Raw genomic sequence first — 23,048 nt, 5'->3', positions numbered from 1 at the left:
TTCAGGGACTCCTGTTGCACTTCATGTTCAACTCAAATACTCTAGCATTCAACAAGTGGATTGCACCCACCTGCAAAACCTATTGCTCTGTTTTGCAGAGCTTAAGCTCTGAAAACTGTCTGGAGAGACAGTGTCGAGGTCAGTCCTGTTTAGGTTTACCAGGATGTTCCTGGTCTCCAAGTGCAAAAGGGAGGGGAAAACTTACCTGGGATTGAGTCAGCAGCCTGAATTAGAGATGATGAAAGAGGGCTTGGCTGGAGTGCGGCATAACTTTATGACTATTGCCATCAGTTTTCATGACACTTTGGGGCTAGCTACGTGGTGATTTAGCTCTTGTTAATTAGAAATCTAAGGGCTGCTTCAATTTGTAGTTGTTACTCAAGATCACAAGAGGTTTTCAGGCCACCAGGGATTAGGCATTAAAGGTGGAGGAGCTGAAGGTTTCTTTGCGAGCGGCTGGCAGATGGTCATGCCAGAAAGCTCTGGTCGTGTAGGGGTGGCCCTGGTCGGAATGACCCTTCCTGAGGCCTCAGACAGCAAACTCTGATCTGCACGTTGCGGACACAGTTTCAGCTTACCGTGGCATTCTTAAAGAGTTCTCTATTTAGGAATAGCCGAGCATTTTGCAGACACTTATTAGTCTCCGTGCTTTTTTTTGTGGACAAATATCAGTCACGTTTCATCAGTGGGAAACTGAGGCATAAGGAGGTTAAGGGACCTGACGAAGGTGATAGCAAGTCAGATTGCTTGGAATTCTGTAGCCCTGAAATATCATCTTTCTAAAACAGGAAACCCTCCCAGGAGTAGTAGGTTTTCATTAAAACAACAGTTCCAACCTGTCGATCTTGATATATCAGGAAAACAAGGAATGTAGAAAATGTGAGAGTTAGCTTAGTCTCTCTTAAACTAAACCACCAGGTTCACGTTCCTACAGAGAAACAAATACCCTGCAGGCATCATGGTGTCTTTGATTTATTTTTGGAAGTTGAACCTCCTCCCCTTTTGGTGTCTGAACTAAGAAAAAAACAAGGATTTGGGGGCCAACAAAAGGTTTCTGGGAAAAAAAAAAAAAAATCCTCCAGTCCCACTTCTCAAGTTTATGACATGAGCAGTTAAGCTAATGTAATCCAACTTAGCCTCCCCTACATTTCAAAATTGGATTAAAGTTCATAAGTTGTTGAGGGAAAATGTTGCCCAACAGAAAACTACATGACTCTCAGAGTAACGTTGGGCCTTTGCAGCTGTGGATGCAAGACCTTGCTTTCAGTCACCTGAATAAATCAAGATAACTGATGTGCCCGGTGTGCGCGAAGGGGTGAGATGCATTGCTGCTCCTCAGCCCTTGCAGTTAGGTGGAAGCCCACCAAGCGATGACTGGGTGAGCTGACAGCCTCCTCATTCATAATCTCCCTGGTTTTTGCTCTCCTTGCCTTTTTTTCGGTGAAGTCAGTCATATGAACCATAAGAAAGGGTTTGGGGTTAGTGCTACGCGTGCTTTCCTTGCACAGAAAGGCTGAGTTTTTCTTTGTGCACTAGCAGTGTTTTGCTGCACGTACACAAGTGACGCAGCTCAAAGCTTGCTACCAGCTCAGCTGTAAAACACTCGCGTAGTACCGCATCTGTGTGAATCTGCCTTTCAAAACAGGATCCACAGATGTGATTAATTACAAGTCTGCAGAAGAGACGCTTTGCTCTTGCGAGCTGTTTTCGGCGTGCCTGCTGGAGGGCCGTGCGGCGGTGTCCGGCTGCCATCTGGCGTCCAGCGCCCAGTGGGGGCCACGGCAGGGAGGGCCCCGCAGAGCATCCCCCAGGCCACCCCAGCCTGACGACAGGGCTGCTCAAGTGGCAACCTCTGGTTGACGTCCAAGCCGTGAGCAAATCCTGCCCAGACTCACCAGGGCCCCCCGCCACGGTATCTCCCGCATTCCTGCGGCAGATCTGGTATTTCTTATTGTTCTCCCCGTCTCCGGGGGAGCAGCTGCAGCTGCCTGGCCGGCCTGCCGGGGCAGGAGCTGGCGGAGTCCTGTGCTGCGGGTCCCAGAACTAGCCGGGGGCTTTGGAAAAACTCTGTCAGTCTTCTCGCCCTGCTTCAGCACGTAGGGAGCCAGGGCTAGTCAGAAGGGCTGAGGCTAAAGGGAGAAAAGAATGGAGAGCTGGAAGAGTAGTGAGTGGCTGTGCCACACCGCTAGCCCAGAGATGGCGCACGCTCAGTGTGTGCTGCCCTGGGCCCAGGAGGGCTCTGTTAAAATGGCACCGGTACACTGCAAAAGCACGTCTGGTTTGCTGCGTGGCGACCGCCTGCGAACTGGTACGCTGGTAGGTAGACTGCAGCAGGGACAAGCAGGGACATCGGTAGGAGTGACTGGTTAGAGCTGGGTGAAGAGGGGAAACAGAGGCAGAACTGTCGCCAAAGCCGTGCAGGACTGGTGTGGTCTCTGCAGAGAGCAGAAATGCCAAGGGAGCCCCCTGGCCTGGTGAGGGCATGTGGCACCCAGCGTGGTTTTCTTTTTCCCTTTTCCTTTAGTGAGCTGTTCTGCCAGGCTGGTTCCCATGCTGTGCTCCATGCCAGTGCCCAGCCCTGGGCTGTTTATCCCTTGGAAACACAGTTTCAAGGAATATGTGTTCTGGATCTTTTCCTGCTGGCAGGGAAGATTTCCCACTCGGAGGAAGCCTCAGAGCAGTTGCTGGTTTGGCTCTTACCATATGTAAAGGTGAGAGAGAAGAGAGCATGTGGGAGCACGAGCAGGCAAGTTTCTTTTGCAAGCATGACTGTGTCCGGCTACATGGCAAGACCAGCAACCAGTCATCTATGTGATTTATGCCTCACTGCCTCCGCTTTCTACACAGTGCGAGAACAGGCACAGAGGAAGTATGGAGAGCCCTTTACTTACTCATGCTGGGTTTAAGCCAAGGGGAGGCCTGCATGGACCAGCACGAGGGGATGGTGGCTCCCAGAGGGGTGCCTGGGGACTCTGTGGGTAGGACTGTGCCACCAGCAGGCACCTGGGGAGTGGGGCTGCAGGGCCATGGCAGCTTGGAGTGACCGTCATCTCTGGCACCTCATCTGCCCAGGCTGCTCCGTGGGCCAGCAGCAACCCACTGGGCATTTGCAGCCCCTGCAGGCAGGCAAAGTCCATGCTAATACAAAGCAGAAAATGCAGAAGATGCCACCTGCGTGCCTGCAGAGATCAGTCCCACACCAAGTGTGCAGGCCCTGCAGCCCCACTCAGCTTTTCGGGGGGAACCTGTGTTACAGCAGGCTGTGCCTCCCTAGTATCATTTCCCACCTTTCTGTGGCTTCTCTCTGGGACAAAGCAGCTCAGGGCCAACATATTCTATCTGGCAAGGGCAGCAGTCAGGGGAAATTCAGCTGCAAAATGGGGCATGCTCCTCCCTCACAGGCATACGTGGCAGTTGACTTCATGGCTGGGAAAAAGCAGAACAGCCCAATGTGTCCCTGGCAAAGGAGGCAGATGGGAAAACACAACCTCAGGTTCCTCCAAATTGAAGATTTCAGTCCAGGCTATGCCATAAGAGGAATCTCTAAAGGTTTCTAAGAAGAGTCTGTCCTTAAACATCTTTTTAAATGCTTTTTCCTTTTTTACACAGGGCTGAGGTACCAGTGCCCCAGAGGACATGGACTCCCCAGCACTTGTGCGATGTGTCAGAGATGAGCATCATGAGCATCTTTGGAGCAGAAAGAGAAACCCCTGTACTCTGGTAGGCATTGAAACAGCTTATAAATGACAACACTGGGGAAGCCGGGGCTTTTGAAACTCACAGCAATGTTCAAGTTTTAAATCCCATCTGAGATATCCGTGTGTTCTAATTAGACGTTGGTCAGGTTAGGTGAAAGGACACAGGTTCCTTGTTCAACTACAGCTAAGAGCAACCAACACAAGCCTGTGCAAATTGCACTCATACATACTCAAAAACACCCTCCTAGGCTCCCCATGTCAGCACGAGCAAATCACTTGTGTGCTTAGAAAACAGGCAACAGGAATAACCGCAGACAGGTTCCTGCGTGAAGATACGAGGCCCAGTTATGCGTGGTGTAACTGTGGCAAGCAGCTCTACTAATTTTCTAACAGTGTATGAAGCTGGTGCTAGAGCAAGTTCCTTTGATAGGCAGAAGAGCTACGTGAGCAGTGAGCACACTGATGAAAGTAGAAAGGATGGGTTATTTTGCATGCTTGTTTGATTTTTTTAATGAATTGAAAATAGTGGCCAGAGGGAAAATGGGAGGGCAGTTGTTCTGTTTTTTTGTTTGTTTGCTTTGTTTTCTTTTTATCAACATATCAACCAAAAAGGCTGGACATTGTGCTTAGGGACATGGTTTAGTGGGTGATATTGGTGGTAGGGGGATGGTTGGACCAGGTGATCTTGGAGGCCTTATCCAACCTTAATGATTCTATGATTCTGCCCAGCCAGTCACCAGCTTTTTGTCTGAGTAGCTGCTCATGTCCTTTTACATTACCTCTGCCCATTAGGCTAAATATGAGAAATCAGGGGCAAGAGGGGCTCTCATCAAGGGGCCTTTCTAGGATTGTGCTTGTAGGGGTCATTCAATTTTCCTTCTAAGGCTGTTCAGGATGTTTTTATCTTTTGTTTTCTATCATATTGTTCCAATTTTAGTATCTTTTGGAGGTGAGAAGCAACCACCACTTTCCAAATCTTTTCATTTTAAGTGCTAAAACAACCGCTGGCCTTGCCATTATTTCAAAGGTTGCCTGGTTTTGACACAGATAATGCTCTTCTGTACTTTTGCTTCCTTGGTGTTTCCAACTGGTTAACAGGCACAGTGAGACTCCGAGTGTAAAAGTTACTACCTAGTGTAGTGTTACAAACTTTCTATTTTTGTTTTATTCTGGGACTCCTGAAGTACTTTGTGGGCACGTTACCAGTAACAGGAGTCCCTAAGACAAGGTGCTGCATGGCTGCTTATCCTGCCAGGTGGGGAGCCCCAAAGTGTTTTTTAAAAGTGCATTTTTATCCTGCATGCCAATGAGCAGTGTTCAATAGGATGGGCGACAACAGGGTGAGGGTAAAGGATAAATGAGGTATCTGGGAAAACCTTATTTACAGGCAAGCAACCTTCCTTACATGCTTCTCCTTGACCCTGGCCTTACTCTGTAGCAGAGCCATATGGCAGCGTCAGCTTTGCACTGCAGCTGAGAGCTCACTGAATGATATATCTGCATGCCTCGTCCTTCCTCAGTACCGTGGTGGGTTGGTTGGTTGGTTTGTTTGTTGTTGTTTTGTTTTAATGTTTGTGATTTAGCTCTAAGGCTCTGAACATATTTAACCTCAGCTAATGGTAACACTCATATTGTAAAAGCTTTTTTTTTTTCCCCAGGACAACTCTGGGATCATGTACACGGAGCTGAGATGACAGAAGATCCAAATTAGCTCACAAAGTCGAGGATGGCAGACCATGGCGATGGCAGCAAGGTGATCGTAATACAGCAGCACTGGGTCACTCAGCAGTTCTTCGGCCACTGTACATCATTGCTCTTGTAAAGGTCTGTTGGAGTTGTTGAAGAGGAATGAAGCAGGGTCATGGTTTTCACCGTCTCAGGACGGTCACAGCGTAGAACTGCTGTTACTAATGCTAGCTGGGGAAGCTGAGATGCTTAAGGGCTGAGCTACCACCAGATGGCAGCTGAAGTCCAAATATGAGACAGGCCCCAGAGCCGCCCCGGTTTGCTAAGGGCCGCCTGCCGCCACGGCCAGGCCCCGCGGGCAGCCTGCTCCCAAGTCCCAGCAGGGTACAGCCAGCCAGGGAGGTCTGGGGCCTCCCACCGTGAGTTGAAAAGATTAAAAAAAAAATAGAAAAAGAAAGAAAGAAAAAAAAAAAAAAGACAGCCCCAGTTATTAACTAATTGTCAGGGTGCAGCCAGTGTTGGAAAGGCCCTAGCTGAAGGGGTGGAGGGGACTAAAATCTTTCCTGTGTTGCAGGAGTTTTTCATTCCATTAGTGACAAATTTATGGCACTTTTTAATCCCTCTCTTTTGCTTCCTTTACCTAGCAAGTACGAAATTACTGCTTTGTGCTACATGACAAAAAGAATTCATGGCTCTCTCTGTTCCTGGGGGGTACCCACTGGTGTGTCAGCCACACATTTGTTTTCTCAAAAAATGTTTACCTAGAAAAGGCTTTATTTAAGATAAAATTCAGAGCAAGTGCAGAGCAATTTTCGGCTCACTTGTACTGAGATAGATGGTGTGGCTACTCTTCCAGAAGGAACTGCAAGACTGAACATTTACTTGTTTTTTTTTTTTGTTGTTGTTGTTTTGTTTTGTTTTGAATCTCCCCACTCACATTCCACCCCCCGGAACTCCCCAGGATACAGATAGTGGCCCAACACAATGTTGCTGCACCATATAGGCTCTGCCTTTGTGGCTGTGCATGCAGGAAAGGTAAACTGCAGTAATAAGAGTTGCTGGAAACCTGCCTGGTGCAGTCTGGGAATGAGTCAAGGTAGAAGTCTCATACACCAGCACCATTAAGTGGTCACGGAGCAAAATCCTGTCATGCCTTGGGAGAAAAGAAGCATGCTACTGTGTTGTTTTGCAGGGTGTTCTTCCATCAGCAGAAGGTAAACCAGAACTGGGCAGGCAGGATTAGGCCTTCGAGCGCATCGTACTGAGTCGTCAAGAACAGAAGCAGCAGCATCCTACTGGTTTCTGCACAGGTAAATCTGCTGTGCAAGAGCAACACTAGAGTTTGCTAGGCATGTTTCAGGGATGGACCAGAGGCTGACTTAGCATCACATTTCATTGAGGATCACCTCCCCCAGTCGGACTTATTTCTCTCTTGGTGTAAGCATGCTGTAACCTCTGGGGTCACCAGAACTGATCATGCACCACTGGGCTGTGGTTTTTTTCCGTGCTGCGCTGGTTCCTGAGCTGTGGTGACTGACTCAGAGCGCGGCTCTCTCTTTTAACAGTATGGTTGGGGTGTAGCTTTAATGGACTTACTCTGAAGTGGAATGTTTTGCTCAAAATGCAATTGGTCAGCTTTTAAGTCCCTTCCCCCCCTTTACTGTGCCACACTTCACAGAAAGTGTTTTCTTAATTTGTCAGAGCAAGTGGGGAGAACAACTGTTACAGGAGATTTGGCTCATTTCCTCCTCTAACAGCAACTAAGAAAAAATGAAGTCTGTATGTGGATGACATTTTAATTAAGGGCCTGTTTTGCCTACGTGTGCCCTCATACCCTCACTGCAGCCATTTTCATTAACTCACTGATAAGAGGAAGTATAAATTAATTTCCCATCTGCCACACTTTGCGTTTCAGAAATTACCTAAAGTGCACCCTCAAAATACTGTTACTGAGTGCTGCTGTCTCAAATATGTTCATATTTAATATGGCTTAGAGTGTAATGATTCTCACGTAAGTGGCGCTGTTCTTAATATATACTGTCTCTATGCCTACTGCCGTTATGGCTTTAACCCAAATCCCCTTGATCATACTATTAAGGGTGTATTTGTTCCACTAACATGGAAAGAAACTGATGCAAAAAGAAACCCAAAAGCAACCGGTACAAAAAGCCAGCAGTTCATTCAGAAATGTAAATGACTTTGTATTACTTTATTAAATAGCCAATTCTAAAGAACAGTAAAAAATATGAAAACATGCATCATTTGGTGTTTTTTAAAAAATATTTGTCCAAAATAAAGACTGTTAGAAAAATTAAAAAGTTTTAGCCCCGAGGCACCTTCTTCTTTCCACATAAAAGGTGTTGGGTAGTTATAAATACTGTTCCACCTCCTTTAGCAAAGTTTATCAATGTATACATTAGTATTTCCATTACAGTTTATTTTTCACATTTCATTGTAAACAAAATCAATTTTAAAAATGCCTTGTTAGCAAGCTCAAGGAACTATTGCTGCCCTGTACAGTAAATACAAGTAGGAAGAGCCTCAGTTTACCTTCCATTCTAATCAGTACTCCATTTACCAAAACATTACAGATTTCAATTAGTATAAAAATATAACCAAAGACTAAATGACTGCCATGATTCAGTATTTGAGTGAGTCTTAGTTAACAGGCAAACAAAATGCAATGGAATTCCAAATCCGAAGTTTGTTTCTGTACAGCTTCTGCTCTACTGAGAGCTGAGTATCACAATGGTGTATAAAATGCACTGGTTATCCGTTAGAAACAGTTATTTTTTATTTACTACAAATAACGTTTAGCTGTAACTAAAAACCACGTGCTAAAAGATGGTTTTCCATGTTTTGGGTATGTACAGAGGTCAAAGCTAATTAACAAACCACTTCAGGGGGCACCTGCTCTTTGCAAGGCAGGACTTCCTCTTGCATTACGTTTTTGGAATCTGGCCTCCAATAAAGAATAAGACAAAACAGAGAGCTGCATCTACAGCAATGGTAATTGTATAAAATTTCTTGCATAAACATGGCCAAATATCATCTGCATCAAGGCTTGTACATACCATCAAGTTCCATTCATCCACTCCAGAAATCTATAAGTCAAAACTGTATCTTTTAAACCATGAACAAAAGCATTATGGTTTTCTAAGTTCTTATTTTTTTAAGCACTTCTCAAGTACGAGGCAGTAACAAGCTCAATCCTGCATGACTGCTTTTTCCAACCGTTTTACAGCAGCATTTTGAACATACCTATCTCCAATTCTTTTGTTTGGATTCCTGCAAACAAAGGACACAAAAATCAGACCAGCCAGGAAACAGCAGCAACAGGCACCTGGTGATGTCAGCCTACTCTCGGTAAGGAAGAAGATATTAAGCACTAACCCCCCATGTGAAGAGCAACAGGCACAGAGAGAAAGGAGACTAAAAGGAAGGAAAGGTAATGCTCTGCCTCAGAGTTGGACAGAGCCTTCAGGATTGACTTAGCCTGGGCTCAAATGAACAAATATAACAATTGCTTCCCTTGCTTTTTGGAAGGAAAATGATGCTGCGTGAATGGTTAGATGCTATCAGATTGTTACAGGCTAGTATGGAAACAATACTGTCACAGGCTACATTTGATTAAAAATCTTGAGTTGAAACGTTTTGTATAAAAGAACCAAGTATCTAAAAACGTGAGGGAAAACAGCCAGTACTGCCAGACACCACGCATTACAGTTACTGAGCTCTTAGGAGACACTCCTATGCGGTAAATGGCATTTCCTTTTTAGGAAGGCCCACCCTGCTGGGTAAACTAAGATCTTCAAAAGAGCAATAATGAGCTGTTCTGTGCAAAGCAGAATGAACAAAGGTGGGCTTCTATTCGCAAATGGTGTGTCAGCTACCATTGTTACTCAGAGGTGGCTTTCTTCCCTTTCCAGCTCTTTTGTCTTTGCTCCAGTTCTGCTTCAGTGAAAGCTGCCGGGCCCCAGTTTGTGATCAAGTGAGGATTCTTGGAACCTGGAAGACAAAGTGCAAGACTTGAAACAGGTGCTTCCAACAGTAACATCACTCGTACACCACCGGTGGAGTTGGAGTTGCCACAGGATGATTCGATAAGCGCTGTCTCTTCTGTGACTGGAATCCCTCACAAAGGTGGCCTGCCTAACTGAGGAGGGAGGAATGCCTGGGACACAGTCAGTGAAGGTGCTTAGTGTGAGAAGTTCTCAACTGCTGCCATCTTTGGCATCTTTATCTCTAATTCCCCTGCAAAATACTTGTATAGAAGTAACTGGCTCCCGTTATTCTTGCTGTTAGAGATGTTCCTAAGGGAAAGCAATCTCTCCAGCACAGCATCACAAAGATACTTTCCTGTAAGGCTAGCAGGGCATTAATTAAGTGAAAAAGTTAAACTTTTTCTAAAAATCCAGTAAATATTTTAGATATCTTTACTTTGTGGTTTTGGCAATCAGCATTTAGGCTAATTGCATTAAACACCCAAAAATGCAATGTTCAGGTAGATCCTTGTGTTGTTTACAAATAAATAATTTTTTTAAAAAAATAAATAGTTTTAGCAGTAAAGACTTGAAAGTTTCGTATGTTTAATTTTGCTCAGATTTCAACACATCCTAGGTATGAGGCTTTAATACTAATTAATCCTTCTCTCAAGCAACTGTGAGCCTGTATTTGTTCCCACCATCATCATCAAATTTATTTCAAAGAAAACCAAATCCTCAGGGGGCACTAATCTTACCAGTAAAGATACTTCAGTGCTTACACTATACTGCACAAAATGTATTTTGAAGGTCTGCTGCCAAGTGTCTTCATAATGCATTATATTGCAGAGTTGCAAGCTTTTTTCTCTATTTGGGTTCTGAATGCAGAGCAATTCTACCATTCTGAGGGAAGATCCTATTATGATCAGCAATTCTGACAAACGTAGTAGTTATAGGCTGTAGTGAAACCAGTAAGCTACAAGAAAAGGCAGACTTCAATAAACAGCTAGATGATGCAAGTATGCAAGATGGAATTAATGCAGTGTTTTTGTTATTTTTCTGTTGATAACATACCTGGCTCTATTAGTCGAATTAATCCCTCATGATGAGCTACTTTATCTTTCCAACTCTTGGTGTTATTAGCTGCTGTTTCCAACTTCTTTTTAACCTCCTGAAATAAAATACAGCCCATTTGCAAACAAGAACAACTTAATTTATATAAAAGACAATGCCTCCTTTTAAACCTAAAGACCATACGATGCTATGTCAGCCCACCCTCTGTTTAGTACAGACAGGATCATTTCATTTCAGATTAACATTTTAACTAACCTAGTCAGTCACTAAGGGTATAAAAGCAAGCCCTCAAACCTTGTTTTATAAGACTGTCTAGCTGCACAGATAGGGCTAGACTTCATGAAGGCTGAAAACACACACAAACTATAGTTTCAAATTAGAGACTATCTAGAACCTTGTTCTGATCTACAACCTTCTAGTGGACATTATAAGAAATCATAAAACATAAGCTAGGAAATGGACCACTGCTGACAGCCCAAGCACAGAAGATGTATTCTTCTGTCTAAATTGGTCCTTTGGTCAATTGCAAATGAAAGACTAGAATGTTTAACGATTTCTAAAATCTTACATCAATTTTCACACTGACCCACTCCACCATTTCTCTTCTGATTTTCTTGTTTGTTTTGTAAGTGTAGCATATTCTAGATGCTTAGATAACAGTAGATGTATTCCAGATGTCTAGATAACAGTGGTATTTTATTTTATGTACAAAAAACCTGAGATGTCATCTAAAAAAAAAAGTTGAGTGTTTTCTGAAAGCAACTCTACCGATTGTGCCAGATGTAACACCAACAAACCAACAGCTGTAAAATGGGCAAAAAAAATACTCCATCTGGGCCTGTTCTTGTAGTCGCAGTATTCTGTGCTGGTCAAGACAGCTCAGTAGTTTGTCCTTCACAGAAACTCATTCCAAGGGCACAGAAGAGAGCATAAACACACCCCCAGGTTAAACAGAAATCTAGCTGTGTTTTGTTTCCTGACCTAAACAGATGCAGGACTAATACCTCCCAAGCCATAGGAAGTATGTAGAAATTCAGTCCCTGTAGTCACTGGATTCTGATAAATTCTTTATGTTTATTCCATGAACACAGCTACTGGCCTACACCAAAAACACTCAGTGAACAGAGAACAGCCCTGGCACTTGGGGCACCAGGCATTGCTACCCATTTGAGAATCTGGACTAATTCCTAGCTATCCTTGACATAATTCCATGCCTTAAAATACCTTAAAAGACCTTTTAAGGAGCAAGGGCTTACAATAGCACATCAATTTTTGTCTGTAGAAGACAATATTGCCCCATTACATTAGCAAAACATTGCAAGGATAACTAATTTAGAAGTATAAGGCATTGGGTTATGACAGCAGCGGGAGTGCACATGGATAGTCAGTCTATAGCAGAAGACAAGTGTATATAGAATATTTCAGGATATGATCAAGCTGGCTTGCATGTGAATTGGGATAAAGTAATAAAGCGCAGGGTATGTCTGAAACCCGTCCTCTTCTTCAGATATATCTACTGGTCTTTGGAAAAAAAAAAAAGACATAACTATTCTAGCTCTGCTTAAGAATCCTTTGTTTATTAATCCTTAAACAAGCATGAAATGGACGAACTTCAAATTCAGTTGAACTACTGCATATCCAGCTAAGCATGAGAGGTAGGTAAACAGAACAGCTCACCTCATATTGCTCAAGGGCCTCCTTCCTTTCCAGTTCAAGCTGTTCCAGTTGCTGCATAGCAACTTGAAGAGCCTGTTCCTTTATCATTCTCTGGTTTTCTAGCTCTTGCTTCTCTGCTTCTGTCAGCTGAATGGTCTGCTGCTGCTGCAAGTGCCATTTTTCCAGTTCAGCTCTCTTTGCTGACTCTTCTTCCAGTAATCTGCAACGGGGATTGTGATGTTAACTGCACTTTAAAATAAGCTGTATCCATCGTGTAGCATACACAGAGGAAAGCCAAGCTAATTATTGAGGGGAAAGCAAACAAACAAAAAAACACTCAGGAAGGAGGGAGAAAAATTCTGCTTCTTGGCTTGTATTCAGGGTAACACTGAAAATCATGCCAGAAGTGCAAGCAGACTCACTGCTACAAAGGGCTATTCAGGAAATGTAGTCAATAATGCAAATGCACAACACCGAAAACCACAGAAGAAACAAACATGCATGAGTTAACTGTCTTGGGAGGACTGACTACATGAAGAAAGAAATCACACTAAACAAAGCCCATATGAGTAAGAGAAGACTTAACCTTTTATCAGTTAAAATTTAAACCTGTGATAAAACATAACAGTGAGTCATATTTACAGTTAGTGCTTTATTAAAGCATAACTGGAAGTTTGTACAGAGTGATCTCAATTCTGGATGCGTGGACAGGCCTGATGAAATTATTTTCATCATAAAGAGCCTGCTTTTCTGGAATTGCTTGCATTTTGGACACTTTGCTGGGAGGCAAGACGAGCTTTAAGTGCAAAGATGGTAGATTTTTTTTTTTCTTAGGATCTGAAGGCTAAAGGTGGTATTTATGGTTTTTATATAGGCTTCGATTAGCAGTGGTAATGCTCAGCAATCTTTAAAAGTAGAGTACAGTTTAATATTGCAGTGAAACAGAAATAAGTCACTACTAGGTAAAATGCATACCTGGCTTGAAGTTTCCTTACAGTTTCTTCGTCTTGACGTGCCTGTTTTTCGACCTCCAAAGCTTCCTGTAGCTGCTTATACATTTCTTCCAGCTCACGTACTCTCTGTAAGTACTGTTCCAGTTCAGATGACTTCTGAGCAACTTGCTCTTCCATTTTTTGTCTCACCTAGCAAAGTAAATTGAGGACACGTGAGCTACCATTCCATTCAGGTTTCCAACATTGAAGGAATTACCAGGTTTCTCTCTGACAGCACTTTCAGAGAGACCTTTTCCTGTTACCTGCAGAGCAAAACTGATAAAATGGAGTCAAGATTTGTAGCTGTGTAACTAAGAAAGTAAGGAAAAAAAAACAGTGGTCACTTAGATTGGCCTACTGCATGCTGCACAGGATTTGTACAGTGGTTTAAACCTATCTTCAATCAGTTTGATCACATCACTTAATTTACAAATACACACTGAACTGAAGGAAGAAAAAGGTTGTAGAGTGTCTAGACACAAAGATCAAGCTCATTTAATCACACTCAACTTGTTTCCTCAGGCAAGTCCTCCCTTGGCAGTAGCATATTTCACACATATCTGGATGCTGGCACTGCAACTTGAGACGTCAAAGGTTGGACACCAGCTAGGGATGTTGGCTTTGCTAAGAGAAGAGCAACTATAACAAAAAAAGTAAGGTAAGTGCTAGAGGAAGGTGAAAGAGAAGCTGAATGCCCATGGTCATTCAGCCTCTGATCCGATTTCCCGTTTCACTGACCAGAGTGGGAATCTAGGAGTGTTGTGGCACCAGAACCGACCGTTCTCCTCTTTGGCTCACACTGTCATTGAACTGAGGGGGGATAAAGCACCAAAGCCTCAGCATTTAGTAATATGTAACATTTACTTCACAGAAGGTAAGCACCAGCAAAAAAAAAAAAAAAAAAAGCTTGTTTCAAGTGTGAGAGGATGGCGTGTCCTGCTCCATTGCTCAGTGGACTGCTTTCCCTCAGCTAACCTAAATCCCGCTGACCAAGAAAGCGAGTGTATTCAAGAATTCACACTCATCCCATACAGTAGCACTGCACGTGCACTTGTCCTGAGATGTTCCATGACATCAGCCTATTTCTACTTCTTTTCTGCAGCCGACAGAAGAGCCTATTATACCCAACAAAACCCTTGAAGATCAGAAATTAGTTGTTTTATAAATCCTTGGTATGATAACAGCATTTTAAAGCTGCGGGTTTTTTTAACGTTGCATGTGTATAAATACACAAGAACAAACAGTATAAAAAAAGAACAGTTTGGAGAATATAATCAACGCAGAAAATTCCTAAAATGCACTTTCATTATACCTTTGCTCATTTTGTATATTCATATAGCACATACCAGTCTCAAGTTCTTCATCCCTGAAAACTGCAACGATAACTTCAGTCTGTGTTTTATCTGGTAAACAGTTCAGTCTATTCATGATTTGCCAGTAATATTTGAGCTCTGAATGCTATACAAGTTGTAGGCAGGCTGTTTCCATTCTTTTTTCACTACTAAATATATTTTATGTCTCTCGTAAATGTAATGCAGACTGCACTCAACTTCCTGCAAGTTCTGCTGAAAGCTTTCAGTGATTGCCTATGAGGGAAGTCATTGCTGAAAGCACTGCTCACTGTGTGAAATTATAGCAAAAAGCCATGTGTGCTACTCACCATTTTTTCTCTCTCCAGCTCCAGACTGAAGCGATCTTGTAATTCAACTTGAGTCTGAAGTCGTTTCTTTTCCTCCTCTGCAGCACGTGCAGCTGCTGCTTCCAGTTGCTGGAATAGAAAGAAGGATCAAGAAAAGAAGGAAAAAACAATTTGTAAAAACGAAGCCATTTGGGGGAAATTGAATTTGATTATTTTTATTTTTTAAAAAGGGAAGCTTTCAAAAGTATTACAATGCCAACTGTGTTTTTTTAAAACTCTCAGAGGTTCCTGTCAATCTCCAAATATAATTTTCAGTCTTATTGCAAGACCATTTTCAATTTACAAATGAAAAATCAATTATCAGATTTCCTCCAAGTTTCCTGTGAGTACTACTTTGCAAAACCATTAGAAATGACTGTACTTCCTTCTCTATCTCATACAGGATAAAAAAGCTATTACAGAAAACCACACTCCAGGCAGGCAGGACTGCACAAGAGTTACAACAACAGCAAAAACATGACAGCCTATATAGTGTTCATACAGAAGCAGAAGTGAGACATACTAAATTGCCATGGGAAGGCAGAAGTGCCACGAAGGTTGACTATAATAAAGTAATTGTGCTAACGTGAATCACATCCCTTTAACACCCCCTAAATGGTCATGTAAGGTAAATGAGATTATTGGGGGGGAAATATCCTCAGAACTACAGACATGTGAACAGCTGCTGGTGTCATGACTTCTTGCAACTCATTTAACATTTTTTTGCATTTTGATTTTGCAAATAAAGAGATAGCCATTGCATTTTTTCCTTTCATCTAGGCTTCAATAGCGTGTATGTTTAGAATGTTAGAAACGTACAAGTACCAGTCAAAACATTAACAGTACTGAAAACAAAATCATTCCTTCACAGATTTTTCCAGAGATCAGATTCTTTAGAAAACAAGCACCCTTGTGTTGTATGCCAGGCTGGTGACTGTGCTTCCACAGCCCCTCCGTGTGAGAGGGACATCCATCATTGCTCAGTATTTGGGAAGGTCCAACACTTAAATCATTTTCCTCTCACACACCTACGTGAACTAATCAGAGCCCTAAACAACTAAAACTGCCAAGCCAAATCTCAAAAGTAATTCCTTTAAGTGCTAATCCCATTCTAGCCTAAGATAGATGGGGAGAAGGGAAGAAGGCTCCTAGTTTCTCTTTTTAAGCCATAGAACATAGCACAGAAGCGTTCTCCTTTGAAAGGTTAAAAGTTACGCTACCAGTCTTTTAGCAGTATTATTCCTCTTCCGTAAGTGGTAAGCATATAATTGGGGTCAAACCTAAGATGCTATTTAAGTGAAATTTCCTTTTTTAATTTGAAGCTGGGGAAGGAAATCAATAAACATTGCCAATACTGAACTGAGATGGCAAATGACCCCTTGCGGTAACCAGCCAGAGTGGGTGCTCGGCTTTTGCCAGTCAGTTCAACAAGAACATACACGTTTGTCCACTCTTATCTCTTATCAGCAGTTTCCTGTTTAGTTCATGTCAGAGCACATCAGTTGCTGGCTAGCATGACAACTAGGGAAAAGTTGCAAAATGTGAGAACTGGCCGGGGGAGTGGGGGGTTGTCAACAAGAACACATCACTGCAGCAAGAGTTAGCACAGTCCCTGAGGTCTAGTCAGGACTTCAAATTGAAAGAGTACACAGGGCTTGTGCATGCTCTCTGGGTACAAAAAGCTTACCTTTCAGTCTATTCAGCGTGCATATCATAAATTACATTTCAAGATATGAAAAACAACTATTTTAGACAAAGGAGCTTATTCTTCTGAAGTTTTTAAGTGCAGGAGCTATCAAGACAAAAGCCAGTCTTGGGATGCACTTTGGCAGCTGCTATGCAAGTGCTGGCCTCAGCCATCAGGAGCAAATTCAACCTTACAGTTTCCTGAGCCATTTACAAAGCCTTTTCCTTGAAGATTACTTTTTAAAAAACAAAACCAAAACCAAACAACAACAACAAAAACCAAACAGTTTAAATTCTTCCAGCAGCTCCCCAATAATTCAGAGACTAAATTATCTTCCTCCCTGTAGTTTACCTGTTGTGATTTCAGCAACACTCCCTGGCACCTGTCAACATCCTACTGCTCCTTTGGGGTTGCTCTCATGTCATCTTCTCCCACTGTCTCTCCAGGAAGTAAACTCAACACAGAAAGCCATCCTTATGATTTCTGTTAACAGGCGTTATTACCAGTAACTTGTAGGTAAACACAGGCTACCCTTGGAAGTATATTTTGCATTATGAACCTCACACGCATGGTAGAATAGAGGTGCTAAAATGAAATAAAAAACGTTTTCCCCACTGGCAAAGCAAAGATACATTTTGGGTGATTTGCATTTGCTTTCCAGACTCACCACCTCTAACACGCTCTCACAATATTTGTAGTGGGTTTTTTGTTTGTTTGTTTTTTGCTTTTTTCTTCAAATAAGTTAGTGTTTTATCTAGCATTTTTCATTTAGGAAAACCTCAGGCACTGAGGCAGATTTGTCCTAAACGGGAATGCAAAAAAAAAAAAAAGAATGAGTTTAGGAAGATTTAGGAAGACGGTGAACAGAAGACTCCAGAGTAAGCATAGAGCATAGATGGGGACTGCTCTAGCAGCAGGGCCTCCGTTCAGCAGCCAAGATGTCAGGCAGCAATGAGGAGGTTAATGGCACTCATGGCTATTTCAGTACACACTCCTCACTACAAGGTATCACAGCAATAGAAGGTAGAAAGTATGTCTGAATAATAAAGTCTCCGTGAAGAGCTACTACAGAGGCACCACTTATTCCAACACACAAAGCTCCATCAGCATGCTCAATCTACGTTAGAGCGTGCAGCTGCAGCAAAGGCACCTTGGTCGTTAGATGTCGGATAAAACCTATCTACGAGGAAATTAATTTATTGAGAGAGTCTCCTGCTAATACTCAGAAATTTCTAGTGCAGTTTTCAGGTTTCTAGAAGTCAATTCAATGGTTACAAGGAACATACATTTAAACGGTTTATAAATGGTTGGTATGCTTCTCAGCTCTACAAATCTCTCCCAAACTGCTAATAATAAAATTATGTCAATACCTACTCACAAAAATCAATGTGCATCTTTGGATTCTCTGTAAATTCAATTTATAACTCTGAAAACTACGTCTGCGTGAAAAGGCTCCTCCACACAATTTCAAACAGCAACTCTGGAAAAACTACCTAAGAAAATCTTAACGGAAAGCCCCAGTTTTGGCAGACATTCCCAACAGGAGGGGAAAAAAAAAAAGAATCAACCCAACAATGAGTAACTGACAAAACTAGATTCTCCACTCCTGGAACCCCATCCACAACATAGTTGCAATTCTTCACACCAGCTTCACAAGGCCTGGGCCATGTGAGTAAACCCCAAAAGCCACTTGATCAGACCTTAGAAGCTGCTACAGCCAATGCTTAAGGCTTTATTTTATTTACTTAGGGGCTTGAGCTGACATAAGCTCAGCTCCTCTGCAGGAGTTTGCTTCATGTGTCTGAACACCTGAACAGGAAATAGATGCCAAATATACTTCAAGAAGCCCATCTCAACCACAGAGAGGGAGCTTAAAGCGCGAAGGTCAGCAGCTTGTACTCCCACCTTTCTCACGGTCTCTAGTTCCTTCTGCTTGTTCTCGTTGGCTGTTTGCAGTTCTTTCATCTGCCGCTCCAACTCTTCTTGCTCCGCTAACAGCTTCTGGCGTAATTCTTTCCGTTTTTGGCGTGCTTCTTTGTGAGGCGGAGGACTCCCTGCCCTCAGCAGGCTCACAGTGGTCTGTATGGCTGGAAGGGATCATGCAAGGCAAAGGGAGAGGAACTGTAAGAGAACCCCAGTGAAGAAAAATGCTAAACTTTCTGGACAGCCTAGGTAAATGAATACCTGTGTTGTTTTTATGGTTTGTTTTTCATGTATTTTTAAACCAGAAATAACTTGTTGATTCTCCTAATTCTCATCAGGCTAGCTGTCAACACAAACCACTAGTAAAAGACACTTAGTTTTCAATAGTCCATGTGCCACAAGGTCAGGCAATTCCAACGCATTCTGTCAATTCCAATATTGATTTCAAACAAGCAGTGGACATTCTCCCAGTTTAAAAAGTTCTCTTTTACTTATATTCAAGTAAGGAAATACACAGCAACGCTGAGGAGTAGTCGATGCTTTATCTGCCACTGCTGTGAAAAAATCTCATTTGGGAATTTTGGCATCAAGTAATTCTTCATACATCAGACTTTGGTGCAATTAAATACGTGCTTCAGGTAAAAAGGGCAGTGTGAACAGAAGCACACAGCTCCAAATATTAAAACGTTGTACATATTTCAATGGTCTTGGCAACAGTGGCTTTCCAAAGGCTTCTACCTCACCCTGCAGAAGATGAGTAACCATCATTCAGACCTGGGAAGGTCTCACAGAAGGAGTAACTCCTTCGTGGTAACAGAAAAGGAAGCCCCAGTTACAGCCTTATCCTCAGTTCAAGCCACACTACCTCAAGCAAAACCGTAAAGTTAAAGCCAATTTCTAACACTGAACTGAACAAGCTTTCCCTTTCTCCCCAAACTAACGATGTTCTGTGTATTCTCTGCCCTTTCCCACATGTGCAGCCACACAGGAAAGGCAAACAATAACGGCAGTTTCATTCCGGTTATTGGCTGCTTAAATTGAGGCACCTGATTGAAAGAAGCTGATTCCCACCATGTGGATCGTTAAGGAGCTGGCGATTCAGGAAGGACTAATGGTCACTTCCCACGTGCACAAAATGGAAATACCAAAAATCACAAGACTGAGAATTTTAGATTTGAGTAAAGCACTTCTGTAAGACTCCAGCTTACTTTGACAGGACTTTAAAGTTTTTGGAACCTTACCTTGAATCCACTCCTGCTTCTTCTTTTTATCAGAGGCACTGATCTCGAAGCTTTTATCAAGACACTTTATGAGAAAAAGGCATTTCTTTCCATCTTTGTCAGGCAACGCCTGGAACGGATAACAGGATTATTGTCACAAACATTAATGTTAAAGTTATATTCTCAAGCCCTATTTCTGCAGTTCCCTCTTATGTATCTACAAATTCCACTATTAATAATGTTTATCATAAGAGTGGGTATGGACTGTTTCATATAAAGTTAAAAACATTCTGTTAATTAAAGCTCTCAGGAGGTCCACCGTGCTCACAAAAAAAGAATAAATTCCTATCTTTAGAGGCAGTCATGGTTGGTTGGTTCTTGTTTTTTTTTTTTTTTTTACCTCTACACAACAGTTGCCATCCAGTATGATGTCTCCCTTCTTGTCCTTCAAATCTTCACTTACATAGTAGGAAATAATATTGGGTTTTAGTACAAACCACCGTTCTGTCCAATTTTTCCTTTTGTGACCTTTTTTCAACATATAACCCTGGGAAGGAAAAAAAAAAAAAAAGAAAAATCAGCTGAAATGCTTGGCCAAATCTCTTGGTCTTTTGGTTAGGTGGCCTAAAGGTCCAGCAGAGTACCCAGAAAAGTTAGATCAAGGCCCTACAGGCTTCCCCTACACATTCCATTCCTAATGCCAGCACACTGATATTGTTTAGCCCATGAGAAACCACCTCCTGTTCTTCTGTCCTGCCTTTAAGAAAGAGGGTTAACTGAATAATTATTATTATGCCAGTGTTAAGTCCCTATTATGACTCTTCAATCCTCCTTGATGACCTTTACTATTTAATTTTCTTCATTCAAGTAGACACTTGCCATCACTGAAATTCATGGACATTGCTTTAATGACGGATGTTATAAATATATATATTTATCAACCCTGTTTGGATGCACGCCCCAGTGATAGATACGGACCTAGACACCCTGTATCACCACCTCGACACCATCGGGGGCACGTTCCCAGGTACAAAGCAAGAGTACCTCTGTCCTGGGAGCGGCCCCACCCTGCCGGAACACTCATTTACCCTGCTACAGAAGTGATCCCGCAGGAGCTGCTTCTATGAGTACGTTAGAGAAACCGGTAACAGATCCAATGAAGTCACCAAGAGGATGGATGGGAGACAGCAACACTGGTCAGGTCTGGATTTTGCCTTAAGAGAACCGAGGTATACCTTGATTTAATGATGCCAAGGTTTCACTCACAGGATTTTACTTGAACAGAAAGTTGATTCCGTCATCTTTCAGGAAAAGAGAAACACTTGTAAGCAAGTCCTGAATCTTGCTATCAGAAAGTTTTTCAACAGAAGGAAGAGAAGGCCACACTTTGTCACTGAACTTTATACAAAGAATTCAAATTGCAGTAATCTGTCATGATAACAGGTGTCATCCATGTTTATTGAATATTAACTTATCTAACATATAAGCACTAAGTACAGGTGCACTAGTAACCCTTTTATACTTCATCCAGTATAGTGATGGCAATTCGAAAGCCAGCTCCTGGAAAAGAGATGATCCAGTAACTGGAATGACACAGTAGTTGGCCACTCTTTCAGGCACTTGATTGTCAGTGGTCCTACACAGTGGCGCTGTTGTGATCCAGGCAGTTTTTATTCTAGAGCCTCAAAGTTTGCAGGTATTTCAGCTCTAGCTGACACTTCTGGAACAATGTTCCCCAACTGCTTACATATTTTTGTCAGACTCCTAACTTCAAAAGAAGTTTCAGTTTCAGCTGGGATTGGACCACCGATATTGATAAAACTATGGAAAAACTATACAGAAAGCACCATACCCAAAATATTCCAGGTTAAGAGGATGGAAAAGTTGGAAAGGAGACCACAACCATTTTTCTCTAGTGTCTCTTAGCTATAGCAATTTTGGACATAAGCAAGCAAGTGTGCTGTGACAAAACCAAAGGTGCCTTTCTTTATAGGCCCAGGGAAAGAATCAGAACAGTTGGAGGAGCTTGTTTGTGTCTAAAAAACAAAACCAGAGACACAGAAAATGAAAACCCTCCCCCAACGCACACAGCTCCGCTGTGCTCTGCTCTTCTAGCTCGCTAAATGTGGCCAGAGCCAAGGCCGTGCCTATTCCCTTGCTGTTCCACCTCCTTGCTCTAGGACAGGAATGCACAAAACAGCTTGCTTTGCCTCCTCCGTACTTGGGTCCGAGGTCTGGGTGGCCACAAGGGCGTGTGAAGGACTCCCACAGCTACGCTCTTTCACGCCCTGCACAAAGTCATAATCAGTTTATTTTCTTCCCCTCGCTTATACACTGAGACAATCTTCTTTCAAAGCCAAGCCACACTGGTATTTCCACTACACAATTTCTGCAGAATCTGCATCTATTATTTCTGACAGCTTCAGGGGATATCTTTAAACCAGCTATCATGAGGGACACTTATTTCAGGAAACTAAAATAGGACAGATTTAGTTATGACCGCTACCCTCCGTAGTCAGAGAGACCCGGGATAACAGCACACAGCAACAGGGGCAGCGTGAGACCTGGCTACACTGTCGTCTGCCACTGACACCTTGAAGCCATCGGGGACTGCAACAACCAGGTCGATTCCGTGAATCAACAAGCTGTCGGGGAACACGCTGTGACTGAACGAGTTGGGCGAACGGAGCTCCTTTCTGCATCGGGCCAGTGACTGCCCGAGGGGCGCTGCGCCAAACCTTGACACAGGCTATTTTTAAGTGTCAAGGAACTATTCGAAGGCACTCAGACATCCTTGAGAGAGAGGCCCAGCCACCCAAAGAGGAAAGTAAGGAGACAGACAAAAAGAAAAAGGGGGGGGGATAGGGAGAGACAACGCTCTTTTAAAACCGGAAAGCAATCCAATTTCCTTACAATTTCAAGTGGAAGGACTGATGTGACACAGGTTATTTTATTTACATGGTATTGTGCAGCAGGATGACTTCATTTTGCACTCAACTGACTGTGTGTGTGAGTCCACCCCAGCCCTCACCTCCAATAAGCAACCAGGACTTAACAAAAATAGACCTCTGCATTGTTCTGTGGATATTCTGAAGGAATTTCCTGTTCCAAGACCTTCTGATGATTTCTTCAGAAGCCTGCCAAGAAACCTGTTTTTCCTCCTCTCCAAGAAATCATAGATGAAAAAAACTTCGTATCAGGTAAAAGTCATTTTTAAATAGCTATCTAAGTAGGCTCTGCTGTGACGACACAGATCCCCGAGATGTTTATATTTATATAAATAAATATATTTATATATTGCAGTTTTAAAGCCATTCCTAGGCTGATAATCTTGCCACTGGAAACCTGGAGAAACCAGAGACTGACGGGAGCTTGCTATGAATGTGAAGACCAGCATGACTTTTTGTGTTTGAGTACAAGCTGTTAGTCAAGTCACCTGCTAAGCAGAACA

General features: G+C 42.8%; 1 protein-coding gene across 3 annotated transcripts in view; it reads right to left on the bottom strand.

Annotated features, from left to right (window-relative positions):
- Positions 1–7,572: 7,572 nt before the first annotated feature.
- SWAP70 (switching B cell complex subunit SWAP70) overlaps positions 7,573–23,048 on the bottom strand; it is a 38,257-nt gene continuing 22,781 nt past the window's right edge. For 2 of the 3 annotated variants that reach the window (XM_035327022.1, XM_035327024.1), the window contains exons 5-12: positions 19,998–20,144; positions 19,619–19,727; positions 18,360–18,541; positions 14,750–14,857; positions 13,073–13,239; positions 12,119–12,317; positions 10,442–10,538; positions 7,573–9,392 (exon numbers count right to left, since the gene is read on the bottom strand). In XM_035327022.1, coding sequence (XP_035182913.1) covers positions 9,283–9,392; positions 10,442–10,538; positions 12,119–12,317; positions 13,073–13,239; positions 14,750–14,857; positions 18,360–18,541; positions 19,619–19,727; positions 19,998–20,144 — 1,119 coding nt within the window. In that variant the 3' untranslated portion in view covers positions 7,573–9,282. The remainder of the gene's footprint in view (positions 9,393–10,441; positions 10,539–12,118; positions 12,318–13,072; positions 13,240–14,749; positions 14,858–18,359; positions 18,542–19,618; positions 19,728–19,997; positions 20,145–23,048) is intronic. The other variant, XM_035327023.1, reaches the window with a different exon arrangement.

This window comes from Oxyura jamaicensis, chromosome 5, assembly GCF_011077185.1.
Source record: "Oxyura jamaicensis isolate SHBP4307 breed ruddy duck chromosome 5, BPBGC_Ojam_1.0, whole genome shotgun sequence".
NCBI lineage: Eukaryota > Metazoa > Chordata > Aves > Anseriformes > Anatidae > Oxyura > Oxyura jamaicensis.
This window is presented reverse-complemented; position numbering and strand designations above follow the sequence as displayed.